Source organism: Hibiscus syriacus, unplaced genomic scaffold (genome assembly GCF_006381635.1).
Source record: "Hibiscus syriacus cultivar Baekdansim isolate YM2019G1 unplaced genomic scaffold, ASM638163v2 tig00116951_pilon, whole genome shotgun sequence".
NCBI classification, from domain to species: domain Eukaryota; kingdom Viridiplantae; phylum Streptophyta; class Magnoliopsida; order Malvales; family Malvaceae; genus Hibiscus; species Hibiscus syriacus.
Window position 1 is genome coordinate 4,441,729 of NW_024063482.1, and position 22,859 is coordinate 4,464,587.

The 22,859-nt window shown below is 32.7% G+C and overlaps 1 protein-coding gene across 1 annotated transcript; it reads right to left on the reverse strand.

Annotated features, from left to right (window-relative positions):
• Nucleotides 1-541: 541 nt before the first annotated feature.
• On the reverse strand, nucleotides 542-15,407 carry LOC120189031 (polyamine oxidase 1-like). The gene is made up of 10 exons (XM_039192373.1): nucleotides 15,271-15,407; nucleotides 5,525-5,616; nucleotides 4,899-5,109; nucleotides 4,622-4,750; nucleotides 4,468-4,529; nucleotides 4,168-4,322; nucleotides 3,245-3,388; nucleotides 1,928-2,077; nucleotides 919-1,173; nucleotides 542-842 (listed from the first exon to the last, which is right to left on the reverse strand). The coding sequence occupies exons 1-10, from the start codon at nucleotides 15,405-15,407 to the stop codon at nucleotides 570-572; spliced, it is 1,608 nt and encodes a 535-aa protein (XP_039048304.1). The 3' UTR covers nucleotides 542-569.
• Between the last annotated feature and the right edge of the window lie 7,452 nt (nucleotides 15,408-22,859).

Genomic DNA, 22,859 nt, shown 5'->3' on the forward strand with positions numbered 1-22,859 from the left:
CCTATTATAAATAGTCTGGCCTTATAAGGCTGCATCGGACACATAAACTACTAAATAGGAGTACGCACTAGGTTGACTCGAATCATACAAAGAAATGAATAAAATTACACTCAATAACCTCTAATAGAAATTGTTAAAAAACACACCCACACAACTTAAAAAAATGATTAATAAAAAATTATTAACAAAATGTTATTGCTGACACTAAAAGATACAACTTATTATCGATGATTATAAGTACAACCCTTAGAAAATTGGGTGTACTAACCCTTAATTACAATGAATCCCAAGTTGACATATTTTTATGTAAGATCGATTACAATTTCATATGTTTAGATTATAAGTACAATTAGTACATGCGGTGTGATTCCCACCCTCATTTCTTCTCCAAATCCACTTTAAAAATGGATTCATTGCCTAGACTCCTTTGCAAGAATCCGAAACCCCCTTTTCCTGTCACTCTATTTCTACCTTGTTGATGTTGGTAAGGGATCGATCACACTACTTGTTTCTGTCGCACTCAATCACATTTTTTCATCATCATCTTTGTCAAAGTTAGGTACATTAAGTCATAAGATTGCTTCTGGAATGCCACGCTTGCCACTAAGATATAATTGCGTAGGAACATCGCATTTTTGGCGACTAGAGACCGTATCCGACTGTGTCAAAGTTAATGACCCCGTCAATGCTAGCAGAGGCTCCAGCAATGAACTTTTGTTCTTTCTTATCTCCTCCAGTAAAGCTTTACTTGTGTCGATACCCGCTAGGTATCCACCGTGCACATAGCCATTGAATCTCTCACTTGTGTGTTCACCGGTGAAGAATATGCGTCCAACTGGGGCCTGGAAACTCGATGATTGTTTCATTGAGAATGTGAAAACACAAAAAATGGATAATGAAATGATATGAGTCGGTTACCTTAATATCATTAACGACTTGGTTATTGGAGATTATGGGGTAGTTGCTGTAGCTGCCACGCTGGAACCTGTTATTCCACCAGCGTGGAACAAGGATGTCAGTGGCGGTAGGTATTTCGGGCCCAAACATGTCCCTCAGCACACCCATGGCTTCTTTTAATGTCTCTTCATCGGATTGAGCTTCCACACGTTTTGATTCAGCATTGGTTAATGTTACCACCAAGATATTCGAACCGGGATATGCATTCTCCATGTGCTGAGCACAATAGCAAGATGAATTCAAGTGGGTGGTCGTTATAAAACATGAATTGATGATACAATCCGCATAAAGTTATATTATTAAATGTATTTCTCATAAATAATTAATTGATCTAACGGGATGAGATGTAAGATATCTTAAATAATGTCTATGGTTCGAATGCAACACTATGAATGATACAAACTAAATTGAGAGAATCGTCTACATAATAATTCTATATAATATCTAAATATGAATTAATCAATCAATAAATCAAATATCGGATGGTAATACCAAAAAAGGAAAACTAGACATTATTTCTCTCCATGAAAACAGAGAAACAAAGCAGATAATGCCTGGTTCCCATAATGCAACCATTTCACAGCTCCATGACAATGACAAAATAATGTTTTTATATACAAAATAAAGGAGAAGCCATTATGTGGTGGTAGTAGGTAACATCTACATGGAAAAATAAATATTACTTGTCTTTTAGCTGAAGAAGCTGCCCACAGAATTTGATTTAAGGTCATGTTCATGTCTGAGTATACAGAGTAGCATTGTCGTGTTATCACAAATCTATATATTAGTCAACATATCATGTAGGTAGCTAGGTTGGTAAAATGTAAATTATAGTTCCTAACAGGTAAAGACAATCAACAAAGTCAACCACCAGCCTCTTTCACAGATTCACTTATTGGATGTAAAAAAAGGATTGAATTTTCCTTATGCGGCAGAAACAATATTACAAAACAGGAAGCAAGTACTAAACCTGCCAAAACGTGTAATAGCCTCTCCGGTCGTGAGCGTAGATGAAGAACTCTTTGTCAGGTCCACAAGGCCAGAACTTATACGGGAACTTGAGGAAGATCTTGGTGTATACCATCACGTCACATTTCTCTATGGCCTCTGTTTTCCACCTCTGTTATTATTATTAAGTTTTTAGACGATTCAGCAATCTCTAAGATGTTCCTTTCAAAGCTCATTAATTGTTCACTGAAATTCATACAAGGGCAATGGTATGCTACGTGAATATGCATGTATAGTCTTTCACCTGGGCTCCCAATCCCATAGCGTTGATCTGAAATAATTGTCTCCGCTTATTTCTATATATTTACTACTATTTCAACTTAACCTCTAATTACATTTACCTTAAAATTTCAATTCCCAAAGCAAATATATAAATCTAGGGTAAATTAGAAAGGAGTTGATTGCTCTGTACTTCCTCAAAGTATGACCCTCATTCTAATTTGATCTCTAAACCTTTGAACATTTCAACATCATCCCTAAACTATGATATATACTAAATGAATCCCTAAACTTTTGAACATTCCAATTCATCTTCAAACTATAGACCTCATTCTATGTTGGTCCCCAAACTTTTGAATGCTTTAATTTCACCCTTAAACTTTTGAATGATTTAGTGGAACATAATTGGAATGTTCAAAAGTTTAGAGACCAATCTAGAGTGAGAATCATAATTTAGGAATGAATTTGGAATATTTAAAATTTTGGGGGTTAAATTAGAATGTGAATCATAGTTTAGAATAAAATTATAATATTTAAAAGTTTAAAGATTAATTTAGAACGAGGATCATAGTTTGAAGACGTATAATGTAATTAACTTATTAAAGGTTTTCATTAAATTATCTAAAACTATTTTTTAGTATTTAAATTTCAAAAATTATTAAATGAATATTAATTTTTAATTTTTTTACTAGATGAACATTATGATGTTAATAATCATTGATTTCTATTAAAAAATAACGTAACACATTTAAATTAATGAGTAAATAAGATAATCTAATGATATATTTTAAATTTAATCCTTAAATTTATGATACTCAAAATTTTTGTTTTATTTAAAATATTCATGTTGATATATGAACATGTAAATGTGATTTAAAAATTTGAACTGAATCCGTTACTCTTGACAAAGAAAAGAAGAGATATAAAAGAAAATTAAACAAATAAAAATGTATATGGTACTCACATGAATCACATCTAAATATAAATAACATATATCTAAGTCTTAGAAAAATACTACTATATAAAAAGTGGAAAATGAATAAAGAAAGAAGATACGTACGGGCAAGGGAGGCCTGAAGCAAATGAGGTCGCTTTGGAGAACACCAATGCTAGCGGACAAAATGACGTAGTTGGCTTCGTAAACGCAACCATCCTCTGTTTTCACCATAACGCCGTTCCTCGAGTGCTGTAATTCCCTGACAACCTGCCCCAAATCCATGCACAAAAAAACATGCTCAGCATCCTATTAACTATACAAATTTTGTGAACACTTTAACCGAAATGCGTCTGAAAATAATTGTTAGTAGGAGAAGTCCAAGGCAACAACACCCAACAAAGAAGTCTCACAAATATATGACAAGTCAAAGTAAGAAAACCCGTGCATCAAATACATACAGTTTCCAAAATGCACCGTGAATAGCAGGAAAAGGGCTGATTTTTAGTGTCATCGAGGTGGTGAAGACGACAAAATATTAAATGCAGAAAATGACAGAAACCTCCTATTTGCATGTTCTTATATGAGAGTTTGGGTGATGTTCTATGTTCATTGTGGCCAGCAAAGGGAAAATTTGGGGCCTACTGTTGATGATAGTGATGTAAAAAGTGCCTGAAAGTTCTAAAAACAATTTAACCCAAAAAGTTTGAAAGACAGGTGATTTTCATGGCTATATACGATTGAAATAGGACATGTAAAGGTCAAATTATAGCCAATTCAATATATTCAGCGGTTTTGTATCATTCAAATTGTTCCACATATAGTTGGGAACAAACCCAACACAGTTTCCTATTTCCAAACAATATCATTACAACAACCACAAAAAAATTCCAGTATTTCCAGTTAGTTTGCCCTCCTCTTTGTTTTATCCCATGATTGAGTGGCAAAAAAACAAAGAAAACCACATAGTATGGCTGAAAACACGATTAAAAAAACAAAAACACATTGACAGGTGAAGCAAAAGAAACCAAAGTGATGGTTGTTTATACCTTGTTTAGTTCGAGGCGATTATCCAGGATTTTCCCCTCCGATGTAAATAGAAAATCCTCAGCCATTTTATATAGTAAATGCTCATAACCCCTTTCATCTGCCACCAAAAATTCTCTTTCCCCAAAATCTACGTATGTTGATATTGGTTCCACCTCTGTTAAAATTATAATAAACAACACATAGCTAAGAGGTAAAATCTAAGGATTGTTCAATGCGACTTTTTCTTCATTATTATTTCCATTGCTTGACTTTTCTTAGCATCCAAACAGGGAAAAACAAAAATTAACCGTGGAACTTGCCTGCCATCTCGAAATCGTGTAATATGAAGTCAATTGCGAGCTCTATCGGTGTCTTCGGTGTTCTACAAAAGCATCCACCAATAAATTCACTTGCACACCTAAAAGAGAAAAATAATGATAAAATAATTACGAAATTATCATATGGACTTCTTACAAAGGTGACTCGGCTCCATTGGGAGCATCCTCGACACAGTTTGACTCTAGGTCCCTCAGTCTCTGTATCGCCGAGTCCACCGCTTTCTTGTACGAGTCAGCGGCGACTCCACTCGGAAATATCTTCCCGCTGCAACTCATTCATAAAAATATTCAATTTTAACACGGCTATTATTCAGAGGAAAGCATTTTTTTTTTTATAATTCATCAACTTTCAAAGCTCAACCATCCACCGCCAAATCAAGTAGTTGAAAATTTACGGGTTTTCGGATTCGAACCTCCGATCATAGATGTTATAGCGAGCATTACTGTAGTCGGAGAAGCAGGTTCGGAGGCCAAACTCAGCGGCGATCTCCCAAAGGGGATTTGACGCTTTGCCGCCTACACCGGCGATCCAACCCGCTCCGATCTCCACTGACACGCCTCCGAAACATTCTTTCCGGATCCTACCGCCAATCCTATCGGACGCTTCCAGAATCAGAATGTAGACTCCCGTTTTTGTCCGGGTTTTTTATCGTTATTTTATTATTATTATTATTATTATTATTTATTATTATATTATTAATATTACATTTTACATATTTTGCAGGCCTAATCCCTAAGCCCAATTCAGATTACAGAGGCCCAACAACCCGAAGCCCATTTGGCCCAGAGACCCTAAGCCCAATTCAGATTACATTGGCCCAATCCCGGTCCCCAATAACCATCAGATTAGGGTTTCAAACCCTAAATCAGTTTAGGGTTTCACCCTAAACAGTTTAGGGTTTCAAACCCTAAATCAGTTTAGGGTTTCAAACCCTAAATCAGTTTAGGGTTTTCAAACCCTAAATCAATTAGGGTTTCAACCCTAATCCCTTCCAGCGCCGTGTGACCTTCTCTGCCTCAGCCGCCACAGCCGTTGGACCTTCATTTGCCCAGCCGGTCAAGCTGGCTGCTTCCCTCACCGCCGCGTCATCGGAGCTGTGAAGAATCCATCCATCAAACAGTGACCGGTCCCTGTAAAAACAGTAACCAAATCAAGAATAGTGGCCTAAACTTACCAAATCTAAAAACCCATTAAAAAAACACCCGAAAATCCCGAAAAATCGGGATTTTATTCACCTAAATCAGAGAAATCAAAGGCTATCTACTAGATATCATCATGATCTCAAGGGAAATCCACATGCAAGAAAAGATAAAAGACAAAAGAAGAGAAAAGAGGGCGGTGATAACCAGAAAAAGAGAGGGAGGGCTAAAAAAAAAAAAAAACAAAGTGAAGGAGATCTTACCCTTGTAGAAAACCTCGTCGTTGTAGCCTAGCCAGAACAGAAGGCCGTATTGAAGGTAAACTGTCCCTTATTTTGGATCTAGGGTTTTCGGATAGGGGTTTCGGTTTTTTTGCTTGGGGTAGGAGAAAGGTTATTTGTTCAAAGGAAGAGAGGAGGGTTGGTCGTGGTTTGATCTCTCAAGCCATCGCCGCTGGCTGCGGCGGCCGTGGCCCTTTTTTTTTTTTTTCTCTCCACGGCGGACAGAGGCGGAGAGGGAGACTTTGAGAGCATTCTTTGGCTCTCTGTTTTAAGAAGGGAAGAAGTAGAGATGAGGGAATGAGGGCCAATCTCGTTTTAGGGCTTTAATGCCCCTGTGAAACGGCCGTGTGTTTAGAAAGAAGGGTTCTGCATTTTCCTCGTGTGGGTTAACTACACTTTTAGTCCTCCTAGCTTTGTAAACTTACCGCGTGTTTTGGGTTTTTAGGGTCTAATCACTTTTGGTCCCTGATTCTTTGTAACCGTATTATATAGTCAGTAAATGAAATTTATTTTATTTCGATTTCGAGCATTCATTTTTAGAACTTATATTTTAGTCCTATAATTGTATGATTACGATATTTTTGTTATGTTGAATTTTGGACATTATGTTTGTAATAGTTTCATTTTAGTCCTAAGTTCTTGTGTTGTGATATTTTGTGGACGTTTGAATTTAGCCATCATATTTGCAATGTTCTATTTTGGTCCCTGTTTAATGTTTGTGATATGGCTCTAAATTATTTTTATTTTCTATTAGTCCTTTAAATTTCGGTTAGTGCTATTTGGGTCCATTAACTTTCTGTTTTTTTCTGTTTAGCCTCCTAAGTTTCTGTTTATTTATTTTTGCCCCTTAAATGTTTTTTTATATTTATTTTGGTTTGTAATACTACTAATTTGTATTTAGTCTTTATGTATGGATGTGTATTTTACTCATTAGTTAATTATTTGGATTATGTAAATAATGTTTTCAATTTCATTAATGCAAATATTTTATTTTGTATTTCCAATTACATTTATTTTCATTATATCTTTATCTATGTAAGAAATATTCGATTATATTTTCAAGAACACGTATGCGTAGAATGGGCGTGGAAAGTACCACTTGGTTGAAGTGGTACGATCCGATACGGCATTTTAACGACATAGGAACTTGCAACAAGTCGAGTATATTTTACTAATTAATTTATTCAAACGATGCAATGTGTGTTATTTTAAATGACAATTACTTTATTTATGTGAATGTAAATTTCAAAATTTTAATTTGTATTCAATTCACGTTTTAGTTAATCAATTATTCGTATTAAACATTGTTTTAATTATATTCGATTTGTATTTTTAACATAATCAATGGTAGAATATTCTTTTACGAATGAGAAATAGTTGAAATAGCTTTCCCGACAGAGGATTGCAAATTTCAAGATTTCTGATTGAGTTAAAGGATTTTCTTTAAATAATTCGAGGCAAATTAAATAAATCTCAAAAAATGGATCATAGGTTAATTATATTCGATTTATCATTTCCATCATTTACGACAATGTGTACGCGACACAGTACCATTTTGGGCGCTGTGGGGGTGCTTACCCTTCCCCACACGTAACCGACTCCGAACCCGTTAAATTTGATTTCTGGTAAATGTAGACCATTTTTGTCTTAAAAATGATTTTTCTTAAATTTCTTTTAAAAGACGTTTTTAGGTATTCGACCTACCTAACCCAAAGGTCTATGGCGACTCTATTCATTTAATCCAAATTAATTCCCGAACCCGTTAAATTTGATTTCTGGTAAATGTAGACCATTTTTGTCTTAAAAAATGATTTTTCTTAAATTTCTTTTAAAAAGACGTTTTTAGGTATTCGACCTACCTAACCCAAAGGTCTATGGCGACTCTATTCAATTTAATCCAAATTAATCCAAAATACTCAATTTTTCAAAATAAAAGTCATAATCGTTTTAAAAATAATATTTAATTATTTTACAAAAAAATGGTTATGACAGCTTGGCGACTCTGCTGGGGATTTTTTTAGAGAGTCAGGCTGTATGTCGTTTACATATTGTCATCTTGGTGGAAATTATGATTTCTAGTTTTAGTTAATTTATGATCCGTTTATTGAAATTTTTAATGGCTTCGTTTTTTTGTCGTACTAACATTTTATTTTTGGCTTTCAGCTTTGTCAGGATTTTATCATTTTTCCTTGTTTTGTTTTCCTTTTGGGTCGAAGGTAGGTATGTTCCTCCTCACACACATCACTAGCATTGGCATAACATAAGCTCTAGACACGAGCTTCGATCCAAATTAGTTGGGGTGAATGCTTTACTCTCGTAAGAATTTATTCTTCGTATGAGTTTTTAGCAAATAACCCAAGGGATACATACCTTATACCTTCGTAGGGATTTATTCCTCGCACGGGTATAAGACAGTGAATCCCCTCGAATTGAACTCGTTCCATTTGAAACCTGTAATGGGTGAGGATCGAGGGTCTGGCAGCCCAAGGGGGCACCGACATCAAGGACAATTCGAGTCCCATTTTCCCGTTAGAGCCGAAACCATGCATATAGTGAACCGTAAAACGATCACCCTAGGTATAGTTATATCGAACCTCTGTCCGTCAGTAGGTACCCAAACTAAGTGTACATAAAGGAGGAGCATTTCTGAACCTTTCCTTTTTGCTTTAAATTAGGTTAAATAAAAGCATGCGAACTAGATACCATGCGGTTAGGATTAATTTCTTGAAAAGTTATTGTGGGTAGAAAGCATGTTCGGGTAGGATTGCTATTTATTGAAAGCATGTTCGAGTAGATATCATGACGGGTAGGTGTTATATTCATCTCTGAATTACATTTTTTATTTGTATCAATTATTTTACATGTACTAACTTGTTTTTCTCTTTTGTTTGTGTATACCAACTTATTTCTTCTCTTTTGTTTGTGTCATTTTGTCATTTGCATTGCATCATCATAATGCAAAAGTGTTGATCCGTAAGGGGATATTCGAGAGGAAATTTTCACAAGAAGAGGTAAAAGTTTTCAATCAAGCGATCGCATACACAGACATGCACCGAAGGCTAAAAAAGGTTCAGAATACAAGAATGAGACTTGTTCGAAGATCGTGCAACATTCGAGATTAGAGAGATTATCCTCTGATCCACTGAGTAATCCAGCAGTAGAGCCTCATCTACGATCATGTCATCACTAGTTATCAAGGAGCGACACACTGACCTCAGTACCACCGAGGCATTAACGGAGTCAGATTACAGAGCGCTAGAGGGGCATCATTATTGAGGACGAAGATTCGAGATGAAGCAGTGATCCATTCCAGGCTCACCATCTAAGCGAAGACCTGTTTGTAAATTGGATTGTCTTGTAATGTGAAAACTTTTATTTCTGGTGAAGACTATTCTATGATATTCATCGTTGGGGTCAACATTTTTCCATCTGCATTTGCATCTTTTTATTTTGCATATATATTTTATTTTTAAGCATTTTCATATGCATCATTCATAAAAACATGAGATCAATTTGTGTAAGTCAGTGGAAGTAATCCTGATCACGTGACCATAGTGAGAATATAAACAAGAAGCTGAAATCAACACGATGGAAGCTTGTTCGATTGAGTCTTCCAGGATGGTTCGAGAAAAGAGTCCCCGTTCCTGGAGGTCCATGATGTTGATCTCGGGTACAACTACAACATAGGAAGCTTCAGACATTCCACCGAGAACTGCAAGACACTAAAGCACAAAATCCATAATATGATTTATTCAGGGGTATCCTAATACTAAGCCAGAGAAGTCATTGCATCAACCACTTGCATCCATAGAGATTGTTTTGTTTGAACTCGTTTTTGTTCTTTCTTCAATATTTGCTTAAATATTTTTAATCTTTGATGACTGAAATGATGCTACCTTCTAAGGTTAAATAATTGAACAAATTTTAATCTTTAGTTCTTTGAATATCGAATGAATTACATATTCTTTTAATTCTTCAAGAATTATAGATTTTTGACATATGGCAAGATTAGACCTATTTTATCCTGGCTAAAACCCTAAAACAAAATCTCGATTTTTACCCGAAATAATCCCTGGTCACTACCAAATAACCAATTTTTGACATTCTCTATCTCTTTGAGACCTTGAAATATTCTTTTAGACCTTGAAACATTCCCTCTCTTTAAGGCCTTGAAACATTCTTTCTACCTTGAAACACTGCATTTATTTTTGAGACACAAAAGTCATACTCGTACCTTTCCTTGAGCCTATAAAGTCATCATCGTCTTCTTAGACGTAAAACCAACATTTCTACCAATAAAACCTACAGACATTGAGTACAAGATGTTTACTTGAACATAAATCTTCCTACAAAGAAGACACAGTGTGGGGCATCTCGCATCAATTTTCTGAAGACGAGCATGAGCAATTGAGACATGTTGAGAGCAAGAAGCGAAGAAAAAAATAGAATTCATTCCAAATAATTCTATCATGCATTAATTACTGTTTTCATTTAAATAAAAATTAATCCTGAAAATCTATCCCTTGGGGATACCTCTTCTGCAAGGACTTCTGTGTATGAGATGATGAACGGCTTTCTTTCTTTATCCCTTCACAAAAGGAGAAAATATATCCCTTGTGTCCCCTTTGAGCCTGAATGATATTTTCTTTTGATTCAACCCTAACCAAGGATCACCCTCCACACTGGGGGGCAATGTGAAGGAAATCTGAGTGAAGAAAATTGATCCAAATGAGATACCGGAAGGTGAACCAGACGCAGAGTGCAAAGATCAAACCAAAGAAAAAAACAAAAAGCGAAGAGAAAATCAAAGCAAAAATCAAAGAAAAGCAAAGAACAAAAGAGGACAAAGAAACACAGACAAAGAGTCTCCTGACTTAAATGAAGCATTGAGCTTCAAACCGTGAGATTAATCAAACACAATCACTCTAGAATCACTTGACTCGAAGATCATAAGACATCAAGAGAAGACAAAGGACTCATACGAGCATATTCAAATGGAGCAAAACAAGATTGAAGGCATCAGAGTTAATTGATCCTTGGTTCAAGTACCCTTAAAACACATGTTTGGGCCTTTATCCATTTCTTTCATAACCCTGAACCATGACCTACATTACGTGCCTTACAAGTCCCTTCTAATCATACATGGATTTCTAAGCGGAAGAGACTATCCTCATATTTCATCCCGCCTATCAGGATTAATATTTTACTTATAAAGATTTTCTAAAATCTTTAATGCATGATAGAGAAAAATAACAAAGGGGGGTTAAAGACGTAAAATTCTGAGTAACGTCTTGAAACCAAAGGAGGATTCGAGTTGAAAACCTGAAAGGGCGGCTCGAATATGAAAATTATTACATAGGAGACGATTGCTCAAATCCCTTGATGAGGCATCACACAACATGAATGAGAACATGAGAGTTGGGAGTCAGAGAACACTTCCAATAACTGAGTACAGAAGCTACTCCATCAGATCAGTGAACAAAAGAATAAATGAGAACACTATACTTTTGACCAAAAATATAACCACTTGAGACTTTTTTATCCTTCCTTACTTAACCATCTCTCAAAGATAGCATTGATCTTGACACTTGTCAAATAGCTATAATTTATTGAAGGATTAAAAGAGTAATTAATTCTTTGATATCCAATGAACTCTTGTTTTATGATTTGTCAATTGTGAAACTTTGAAAGGAGTAATATTTTCAAAACTTTTGATTAAACATTTTTCAAAACTATTGATATTTTCAGACTTTTGAAAATAAAAGAAGAAGAAAAACATTTTCAAACAAGATAATCTCTCTCTGGAGGCAATTCTTGGAATTCAAAAAAAAATATCTATCTGAAGCTCAGAATCGAAGCTGGGGCAAGAGAAAGCTAATTTTTGGACAAAATTTGATGGGACAAACAAATGGTCTCAGGTCAAGGTTTGCAGGAGTACACCATGGTGGAAATAAAGACAAACTGAATCAATGATATAGTGAAGACTGCTCTCGCAACCATTCTTCTTTCAGCTCGAGAAAAACATACATCAACACATACATACATACACATACATACATGATACATAAATTTTGCATCAAACATTTATCATCATGTGTATTAAAGACATTTTTCTCCTCACTTGAGGACAGAAAAAAAAATCAAATAAATTTCATATTGACATCTATCATAACATCCAAGATAATTAGTCAAAAGTGCATCATTCTGATCTTTTCAGGAAATAAGAGCTCGGAAATAACCAGATGTTTTCAACCTGAAAGAACAATGCAATCCACATATTTGGCTTCCTGAAGTCAACAATCGGATCTTCTGAAGACGTTTCCTCAACATGCAGGAATCAATAGACAGACTATGCGCTCTTGAGATTATCTTATTAAAAAAAAACAAAGTTTCGTCTCACTAGAGACAGTTTTCTTAAAAACAAATTTTATCTCGCTTGAGACAACTTTCTCTTTAAAACAAATTATGTCTCGCTTGAGACATTTTTCCACAAATTTTGAGAATTTTAAAACAAATTGCGTCTCGCTTGAGACATTTTTCCTTTGAGATACAAATTTTGAATTTGATTCACTAAAAACAAAATTAATCTCACCTTAGATTCTTGTTTCTTTCAAAACAAATTTCGTCTCGCTTGAGACCTTTTCCCTTTGAGATCAAAATTTCGAATTTGTTTCACATTAAACAAAGTTGATCTCACTTGAGATCGTTTTCTCAAAAACAAACTTTGTCTCGCTTGAGACAATTTCTCTAAAAACAAATTTTGTCTCATTTGAGACTGTATCTTAAAGCAAATTTCGTCTCGCTTGAGACATCATTTCTCTCATAATACCAAATTTCAAGGTTGTGTACTTAAAGCAAAATTAATATCACTTGAGATTTTCAAAGCTGATTTGTCTCGCACGAGACATTTCCCCTCTTAACAAATCCTGAAATTGTTTCATTTGAAACAAAATAAACGCTTTTGAAAACACCTTTGAGATTATTTCCATATAAACAAAATCGACAATATTTGAATCTTTTAAAACGATTTTTTATCTCTTAAAGACAATTTCTTTTGAAAAAATCTTTGAGTTGTTCCTCTTGAAAAAAATCTTTGAGTTGTTCCTCTTGAAAAAATCTTGAGTTTGTTCCTTTGAATAAAAATCTTTGAGTTTGTTTCTTTTGAAACAAAATTTGTCTCTCTTAAGATAATTTCTTTTGAAACAAAATCTTTGAGTTGTTTCTTTTGAACAAAATTTTGTCTCTCTTAAGATAATTTCTTTTGAAACAAAAATCTTTGAGTTTGTTTCTTTGGAAGCAAAATTTTGTCTCTCTTAAGATAATTTCTTTTGAAAAAATCTTTGAATCTGTTTCTCTTAAAATGAATTTTGTATCTCTTGAGACAGTTTCTCTTGAAGTAAATCTTTGAATATGTTCATTTTGAAAATCTTTGAGTTTGTTTCTCTTAACAAAATCATCTTTGAGTCTATTTCTTTAAAAACAAATGTTGTCTCTTGAGACAATTTCTAATTAAAAACTAACTTTTGAGATGTTTCATTTGAAACAAATTTGGTCTTACTTAAGATGTAATCCATCTTTGAGTCTATTCTTTTGAAAAAATTTTATCTCTTAAAGACAATTTCTTGAAAAAAATCTTTGAGTTTGTTTCCTTTGAAACAAATTTTGTCTCTCGAGACAACTTCTTTTGAAAATACCCACATTTGAGATCGTTTAGACAATTTCTTTTAAAACTACCCACCTTGGAGATTGTTTTTATTAAAACAAATTTGACTCCCTTGAGGCAGTTTCTCTAGAAATACAAAATCTTTGAGTTTGTTTCACTTAAAATAAAACCATTTTTGAGTCGTTTCACTTGAAACATTTTCTCTTGAAACATTTTCTCTTAAAACAAGATCATCTTTGAGTTTGTTTCTCTGGAAACAATGTTTTATACCTTAAAACAATTTCTTTGAAGAAAAATCTTTGAGTCTATTCTCTGGAAACAAAATTTTGTCTCACTAAGATACCATTTTCTGAAAAACAAAGTTTTGTCTCTTATGACAATGTCTTTTCAAAAAAAAAAAAAAAAATCATTGAATCTCTTTCTTTGGAAACAAAATTTTATGTCTCTCGAGACAGTTTCTTTGAGAAAAATCTTTGAGTTTGTTTCTTTGGAAACAAAATTTACCATCTTTGAATCTGTTTCCCTTGAAACAAAATAAACATCTTTGAGAACGTTTCCCTTAAAAACAAATTTTGTCTCATTTGAGACAATTCCCTTTAAATGCCATCTTTGGGTTGTTTCCTTTGAAACGAATTTTGTCTCTTTTGAGACAGTTGCTTTTGAAAAACTTATCTTTGAGTTTATTTCACTTGAAACAAAGCAAATATCTTTGAGATCGTTTCTCTTGAAACGAATTTTGTCTCCCTTGAGATAATTTTTATCAAAATTCAATTTTTGAGTTTGTTTCTACTGAAACACATCTTTGAGTTGGTCTCCCTTGAAACCATTATTCCTAAGATGGCCAGTAGTCCTCATCACATAGGAACCGTGTCATCCCCAGACCAGATCTCCTCATCACGTAGGAGTCGTGTCAACCATGGATAACCAGCCGTCCTCATCACGTAGGAACCGTGTTATCACCTTTAGATGGCCAGAACTCTTCATCACGTATGAGCCGTGCCATTCACCAGACCAGATCTCCTCATCACGTAGGAGCCGTGTCAACCATAGATAACCAGCTGTCCTCATCACGTAGGAACCGTGTTATCACCTAAAGATGGCCAAGAACTCTTCATCACGTAGGAGAAGTGTCATCCCTCGATCGGATTTCCTCATTATGTAGGAACCTTGTCACTTTTAGACGACCAGAACTCTTCATCATGTATGAGCAGTGTCGTCCCCAACAACCAGTATTATCCAATTTCTATGTATAAATGGAAGAGAACCAGACAAAAACGTGTTGTCTTATCATCTTTGCCCTATTCTTGTTAACACAAGAATGTGCAAAGAGGGGCAGCTGTAGACTCCCGTTTTTGTCCGGGTTTTTTATCGTTATTTTATTATTATTATTATTATTATTTATTATTATATTATTAATATTACATTTTACATATTTTGCAGGCCTAATCCCTAAGCCCAATTCAGATTACAGAGGCCCAACAACCCGAAGCCCATTTGGCCCAGAGACCCTAAGCCCAATTCAGATTACATTGGCCCAATCCCGGTCCCCAATAACCCATCAGATTAGGGTTTCAAACCCTAAATCAGTTTAGGGTTTCAAACCCTAAATCAGTTTAGGGTTTCAAACCCTAAATCAGTTTAGGGTTTCAAACCCTAAATTAATTTAGGGTTTCAAACCCTAAATCAATTTAGGGTTTCAACCCTAATCCCCTTCCAGCCGCCGTGTGACCCTTCTCTGCCTCAGCCGCCACAGCCGTTGGACCTTCATTTGCCCAGCCGGTCAAGCTGGCTGCTTCCCTCACCGCCGCTGTCATCGGAGCTGTGAAGAATCCATCCATCAAACAGTGACCGGTCCCTGTAAAAACAGTAACCAAATCAAAGAATAGTGGCCTAAACTTACCAAATCTAAAAACCCATTAAAATAACACCCGAAAATCCCGAAAAATCGGGATTTTATTCACCTAAATCAGAGAAATCAAAGGCTATCTACCTAGATATCATCATGATCTCAAGGGAAATCCACATGCAAGAAAAGATAAAAGACAAAAAGAAGAGAAAAGAGGGCGGTGATAACCAGAAAAAGAGAGGGAGGGCTAAAAAAAAAAAAAACAAAGTGAAGGAGATCTTACCCTTGTAGAAAACCTCGTCGTTGTAGCCTAGCCAGAACAGAGAAGGCCGTATTGAAGGTAAACTGTCCCTTATTTTGGATCTAGGGTTTTCGGATAGGGGTTTTCGGTTTTTTTGCTTGGGGTAGGAGAAAGGTTATTTGTTCAAAGGAAGAGAGGAGGGTTGGTCGTGGTTTGATCTCTCAAGCCATCGCCGCTGGCTGCGGCGGCCGTGGCCCTTTTTTTTTTTTTTCTCTCCACGGCGGAGACAGAGGCGGAGAGGGAGAACTTTGAGAGCATTCTTTGGCTCTCTGTTTTAAGAAGGGAAGAAGTAGAGATGAGGGAATGAGGGCCAATCTCGTTTTAGGGCTTTAATGCCCCCTGTGAAACGGCCGTGTTTTAGAAAGAAGGGTTCTGCATTTTCCTCGTGTGGGTTAACTACACTTTTAGTCCTCCTAGCTTTGTAAACTTACCCGCGTGTTTTGGGTTTTTAGGGTCTAATGTCACTTTTGGTCCCTGATTCTTTGTAACCGTATTATATAGTCAGTAAATGAAATTTATTTTATTTCGATTTCGAGCATTCATTTTTAGAACTATATTTTAGTCCTATAATTGTATGATTACGATATTTTTGTTATGTTGAATTTTGGACATTATGTTTGTAATAGTTTCATTTTAGTCCTAAGTTCTTGTGTTGTGATATTTTGTGGACGTTTGAATTTAGCCATCATATTTGCAAATGTTCTATTTTGGTCCCTGTTTAATGTTTGTGATATGGCTCTAAATTATTTTTATTTTCTATTTAGTCCTTTAAATTTCGGTTAGTGCTATTTTGGTCCATTAACTTTCTGTTTTTTCTGTTTAGCCTCCTAAGTTTCTGTTTATATTATTTTTGCCCCTTAAATGTTTTTTATATTTATTTTGGTTTGTAATACTTACTAATTTGTATTTTAGTCATTTATGTATGGATGTGTATTTTACTCATTAGTTAATTATTTGGATTATGTAAATAATGTTTTCAATTTCATTTAATGCAAATATTTTATTTTGTATTTCCAATTACATTTATTTTCATTATATCTTTATCTATGTAAGAAATATTCGATTATATTTTCAAGAACACGTATGCGTAGAATGGGCGTGGAAAGTACCACTTGGTTGAAGTGGTACGATCCGATACGGCATTTTAACGACATAGGAACTTGCAACAAGTCGAGTATATTTTACTAATTAATTTATTCAAACGATGCAATGTGTGTTATTTTAAATGACAATTTACTTTATTTTATGTGAATGTAAATTTCAAAATTTTTAATTTGTATTCAATTCACGTTTTTAGTTAATCAATTTATTCGTATGTAAACATTGTTTTTAATTATATTCGATTTGTATTTTTAACATAATCAATGGTAGAATATTCTTTTACGAATGAGAAATAGTTGAAATAGCTTTCCCGACAGAGGATTGCAAATTTCAAGATTTCTGATTGAGTTAAAGGATTTTCTTTAAATAATTCGAGGCAAATTAATTAAATCTCAAAAAATGGATCATAGGTTAATTTTATATTCGATTTATCATTTCCATCATTTACGACAATGTGTACGCGACACAGTACCATTTTTGGGCGCTGTGGGGGTGCTTACCCTTCCCCACACGTAACCGACTCCCGAACCCGTTAAATTTGATTTCTGGTAAATGTAGACCATTTTTGTCTTAAAAAATGATTTTTCTTAAATTTCTTTTAAAAAGACGTTTTTAGGTATTCGACCTACCTAACCCAAAGGTCTATGGCGACTCTATTCAATTTAATCCAAATTAATCCAAAATACTCAATTTTTCAAAATAAAAGTCATAATCGTTTTAAAAATAATATTTAATTATTTTACAAAAAAATGGTTATGACACAGAAAATCCGCAATTCCGTTCTCGGCCAAAACCTTCGCCGCCGATATACCTAACCAGGATTTGAAAAATCATCAATTAAAAAAATTTAATCCCTCGTCGAGAACACGTGTTATACATCACTATATTTCTTCGTTTAAAAATAAATGCACTATTTTCTTAGATTGTTTAATGTTACCGACCGGAGGCGCCGGCGCCGATGATGATGACGGCAGAGCGAGAAGCGGAGCCCATTGAGAAAGAGAAAGAAATTGAATGTGTGTTTTGTCTGTATTTGAATTTTGTTAAAGACTGTTAAGTCTGTTAGCGATAGACGCAGAAATAGCGGGAGTTGGTTTATATAGGCATTTTTTCTCTCTCCATAACTTATAGCAATTTCCTTTAATAATTTCTTTCTATTCCCTTAAAAAAATATTTTTCTATTTAAAATATATTTTCAGTTTATTTTGTTAGTTTAATTTGAACTGGCAGGTGGGAGAGGCAACCGAAACAATTGATGCAGCCATGCCCAATTTAGTTAGTCGTAATTAATTTAGGAAATTAATATATTATATGATAAATATAATTTGGTTTCGAAATTTAATTTCATAATTAAATTTTCACTGGTCTAGTTGATTATTTAAATTCAATTTTTATTATATAAAGTACTAATAATATAATTTTGTTAAAAATTTTCATGGTAAAGGTTTAATCTCATATTTCTTAATTCAAATGGATATCTCAATTTAATTTTCTAGATCAAATTAGTTAAAATCTCAAATATTAATTTTAATTAATAAATTAAATTTAAATATCAATTTATATAAAAAAATCTAAATTTATGTATCAACTTAAACATTTACTTTAACATTTAATATAATTATATATTAGTTAACTCGTATAATATTATCTAAAATCAAATATCTAATTGATCAAGAAAATTGATCACATTAAAATCAAAAGTTTAGATGTCAAAATAAATATTATATTTGTTTACATTAGTATAAAATTAAAATTTTTAATAATTAAATAATTTATCGTTATAATTAGAGATGAACATGAGATTCAGACTCAATAGATTTTGATTTGATGTAATCTTAAATGGACCTACGCGATGCCATCCAACATAACAAAAATCCTACCTTATAAGGATAAATTCAAGTTGATGATTGAGTTTAGGGTAATAAATACCTGAAATAGCTCTAATAAAAAATATAATTATTTTATATATTTAGAGATAATTACAACAATTTATCTCTATATTTTTCCAATTAAATTATTATTTTACCTAATAAAAATAAGTTTATATATATATATATGTGACGATTTGGTGCATATTTTTATCATTGAAATAGTGCTCAAAACATAAATTGAGTGAAATTTTAGGTCAAATCAAGTGATGAATGGTGAGATAGAATGCTAAAAAAATTTCAATTCCATCAAACACTCGACCAAAACGTAACTCATACCAATCTCTAATTATAATTGTATTTATGATATAAATAAATTATTAAATTAATCTAATACTTATAATATCATTATGTTTTTTACATTAAATTATTTTGAAATTTGTTCATAGTCTTCATTGAAATAGTGCTCAAAACATAAATTGAATAGTGGTAATAAAACTTAGTGTAAATTACACGCTTAGTATCTAAACTATTATTCTTGTTTAGATTTACTACCTAAGCTTTATTTCTTTTTTAAAATCATACCTAATGTTTATTTTATGTTTCAATTTGATATCGTTAAAAATTTAGCGACAACGATGACATGTAATTATTTATCCATTTTTGATATTCATCGCATTTTGTAATGTAAATTCCACATCATCAATGTCATTAATTTTTTAACGTTAATGTATAAAACCGAAATCTAAACTAAATGCTATGTATAATTTAAAAAAAATAAAATTTAAATACTAAAATAAAACAAAAGTTATAATTAGATACTAAACGTGAAAATTACCGTAAAACTGAAAATCATATATAGATATGTAGGGGTTAGAGTAACTTGTGAGCGGAATCTATATTCCCACAATTTCAGCGGAAAGATGTGAAGGTAAAACCCCACCGATAATTTTTATGCCCACATATGATATCAAATCATGTCGGTTATATACAAACAGTAATCTCAATCGTACAAAGTAAAGGAGGTATAATGCTCCAAAAAATTAAATATTAATATATATATATTGGTATGTAAATTTTTAATTAGTACGAGGTGAATATTATTATATAAGATAGTATGTATTTGAAGATTTTTAATTATTTAATAATAAATGTTCGTATATTTTAACATACATAATATTCAAACTCAAAATCTCAAAAAATAACAATAATCTTATAATCATTAAAATAACTTAATTCATACCATATTAATATATTTTAATGTAACTCTTAAAATCTACGAATATCAGATAATAGATAATATGCACAACCTTATTAAAGGATATCCCATAATACATTGCTTAAATTGAAGGTTACTCTATACATTCCATAAGACAAGGAAGTCGTGGCCGGCCGCCGACGCCACTAAATATTTTACCACTATTAGTTACATTTATCGCGTAATATGTGCCTATATGTATTCTCAAGTATTTGTTAGCAATATTTATTGATTATGCACGAATCAAATGGTTTTGATGATTAAGAGATTTGTTATTATTTCTTCAGGTTTTATGCTCGAATATCGTGTATACAAAAATATGAGCGTCGATTGTTAAAAGATTGAAAATCTTTAAACATATATTACTTTATATCTACCCTAAGTTTATTAAAAAAATGGTATTTACCAACCACTATAGTACAAAATAACTATAGTGAAAATTTAAAAAGTATTTTTGGATCAAAATAAATTTATATAAATTATAGATTAATATAATATGATTATGAAAATAAGTATCAAATTATATTACTCTTTATTTATTTGGTTAAAGTAAGTATGTAGACTTTTCACTTTATTCATTTAAATATGTAAAGTATTTTTTTTAATTAAAATAGATATTTATAATATATATTTTTATCTAAGTATTTAAATTGATGTCACATGTCAATTTTAAGAACTTAAATGAAAGAGATAATATATTTTGGCAAAATAGCCGGAATAATGCATATGGGGAGGTTTAATTCCCCAAATAATGCACTTTGATTATTATTTCCCCAAATGAGGTGATATCTATAGTAGAACTCTGAAATCTCGACGTCTTTAAGCTTAATTTTCCCATGCAGAATTCCATTTGATTTCTAGGCGTCTTCAGACTTAATGGAAACGAGAAAACCATATGATATCTCAGCGTCTTCAACTGTGCATGGTAACTCTTCTGCTGCTGCATGCTGCTATTGCATGTGGGGGGGGGGCAGACCTGAGTTGCTGCTGCATGGGAGAAAACCAAAGGATTTCTCGACGTCTTCAGCTTGCATGGATTCTCTGTTGCATGCTGCTGCTGCATGTTGAACCTGATATTTTAGCATCTTTGTAAGAACCGGTTGTTGAAGGAGTCTCTTGATCTTTTACCCAAATTGAAGGTTGAAGGCAACAAACTGGATATCGTTATTTACAATTTCTTTTTTTATCAATGCTTTAAGTTGTTGCTTTGTTGTTTATTAATTGAGTTTTGGTATGAAATGACTCCATCTTTCCTTTTCTATAAATTAATAAATTAATAATTCAACTATATTAATGTATTATCATATTTATATATTTCATTATATCATAATTAATTTAATTTCAATGAATTTTAAATTTTCATATACTTATGTCGAAATAATATTAACAAGTGTTAAATATAATGATAAGTTATATTACATTCTAAAAGAGATTATTCAAATTTACGCTCTGAGATATTGTTGAAAGGAATAATTACGACCTATATATATTGAACATAGATTATAAAACGAACAGAAATATATATAAAATTTATATTTATTATTTTATTTTATTTTATAAAGTTATTATTTTTTATATTATATTATAGGCATAAGGGTCACATTTGCCAATGTAGTAGACTCAATTTATCATTTTCGCTCCTATCGTATTTTTACAGCAATTTAGCTCTCAAAATTGTTTAATTACATCATTATATACCCTACCCTTAACTTAAAACCCTAAATTGATAACCTTAAACCCTAAACCACAATCTTATAGCCTATAAATATTAAACCCTAAACTTTATTTTTAACTTAAAATCCTCAATTTAGGGTTTTAAGTGAAGGGTAAGATATAGAATAATGCAATTGTGCAATTTGAGAGTTAAATTAATACGAAAACCCTAAATTAATGCAATTGTGAAATTTTACTTTTATTTATAGGAAAACTTGCAGACAATGTAATAGTGTTGTTAAAATATATTTATATTCATTAACATGGGTTAGTTCAAGTGGTAAGCAGAGATTTTGAATTCGAGGCTTTATGTATGCAGAAAATTCTTGTTGAAGACTCACCCATGACGTGAGTCGGTTTGGACTTATCATACGTAATTCTTCAATTTTGTACGATTTCCTCATTTCATGCATTAAAGGGTACCTAATTTTATCCCCCACATATTGGTTCGATTTTCCTTGGGCGCAAGTTTGTTCCTTTATTTTCATTTCAATTAGATGATGACACGCGTCACCACCTAATTGGATAGAAAATCATTTAATTAAATAATTTAAATTTTATAAATAAAATATTCCAATCATGTCTTGACACGTGTCACATTTTTAATTGGATAGTTAAATTTATTTAATTAAATTAAAATAGTGACTAAATTGATAGAATATGTAAATATTAAAGACCAAATATAGAATTATGTCAATTTTATTAACGGGCATTTCATCACCTTCGTTAAAAATTAACGGCCGTTGGCTTGATTGAAACGTTTAAATAGTTGGGTGATCTGATTGATTTAATTGAAACTTCGGTGGTCAAATTGATTTTTGATAATAGTTTGGTGGTCTCCCGTGTAGTTTACCCTTAAAAAAGAACGAAATAAAATATTCAAAATTACTAACGAATACCAAAATATTTAATATTAGATACACAATTTAATTTAATTTTATCTTTTTCATTTTTATCCATGTAATTTTTAATTTCATATCTAACTCAATTCCAATATAGATATTACAACTTACAGGGAGTTATCTTGTATCATGATGCACCACCTCATCCCAATCTACATCTCCCATAGAGATTATGCATTGACGAGGTTCCTCTCAACCATCGTCAATCCGCCAACCTCCACTTATCAGTGATAATATCTATATTATCTGCACAACATTTTAAATCAATATTGATTTATCAAGGCGCAAGAGTAGATCCACA

Excerpts from the sequence above, each read along its gene's own strand:
- LOC120189031 (XM_039192373.1), bottom strand. The coding sequence starts at position 15,407 with ATGGATGGATTCTTCACAGCTCCGATGACAGCGGCGGTGAGGGAAGCA. Across the intron at positions 4,530-4,621 it reads AATGGAGCCGAGTCACCTTT|AACACCGAAGACACCGATAG; the intron begins GTAAGAAGTCCA and ends ATGCTTTTGTAG. Across the intron at positions 3,389-4,167 it reads ATCGCCTCGAACTAAACAAG|GTTGTCAGGGAATTACAGCA; the intron begins GTATAAACAACC and ends GATTTGGGGCAG.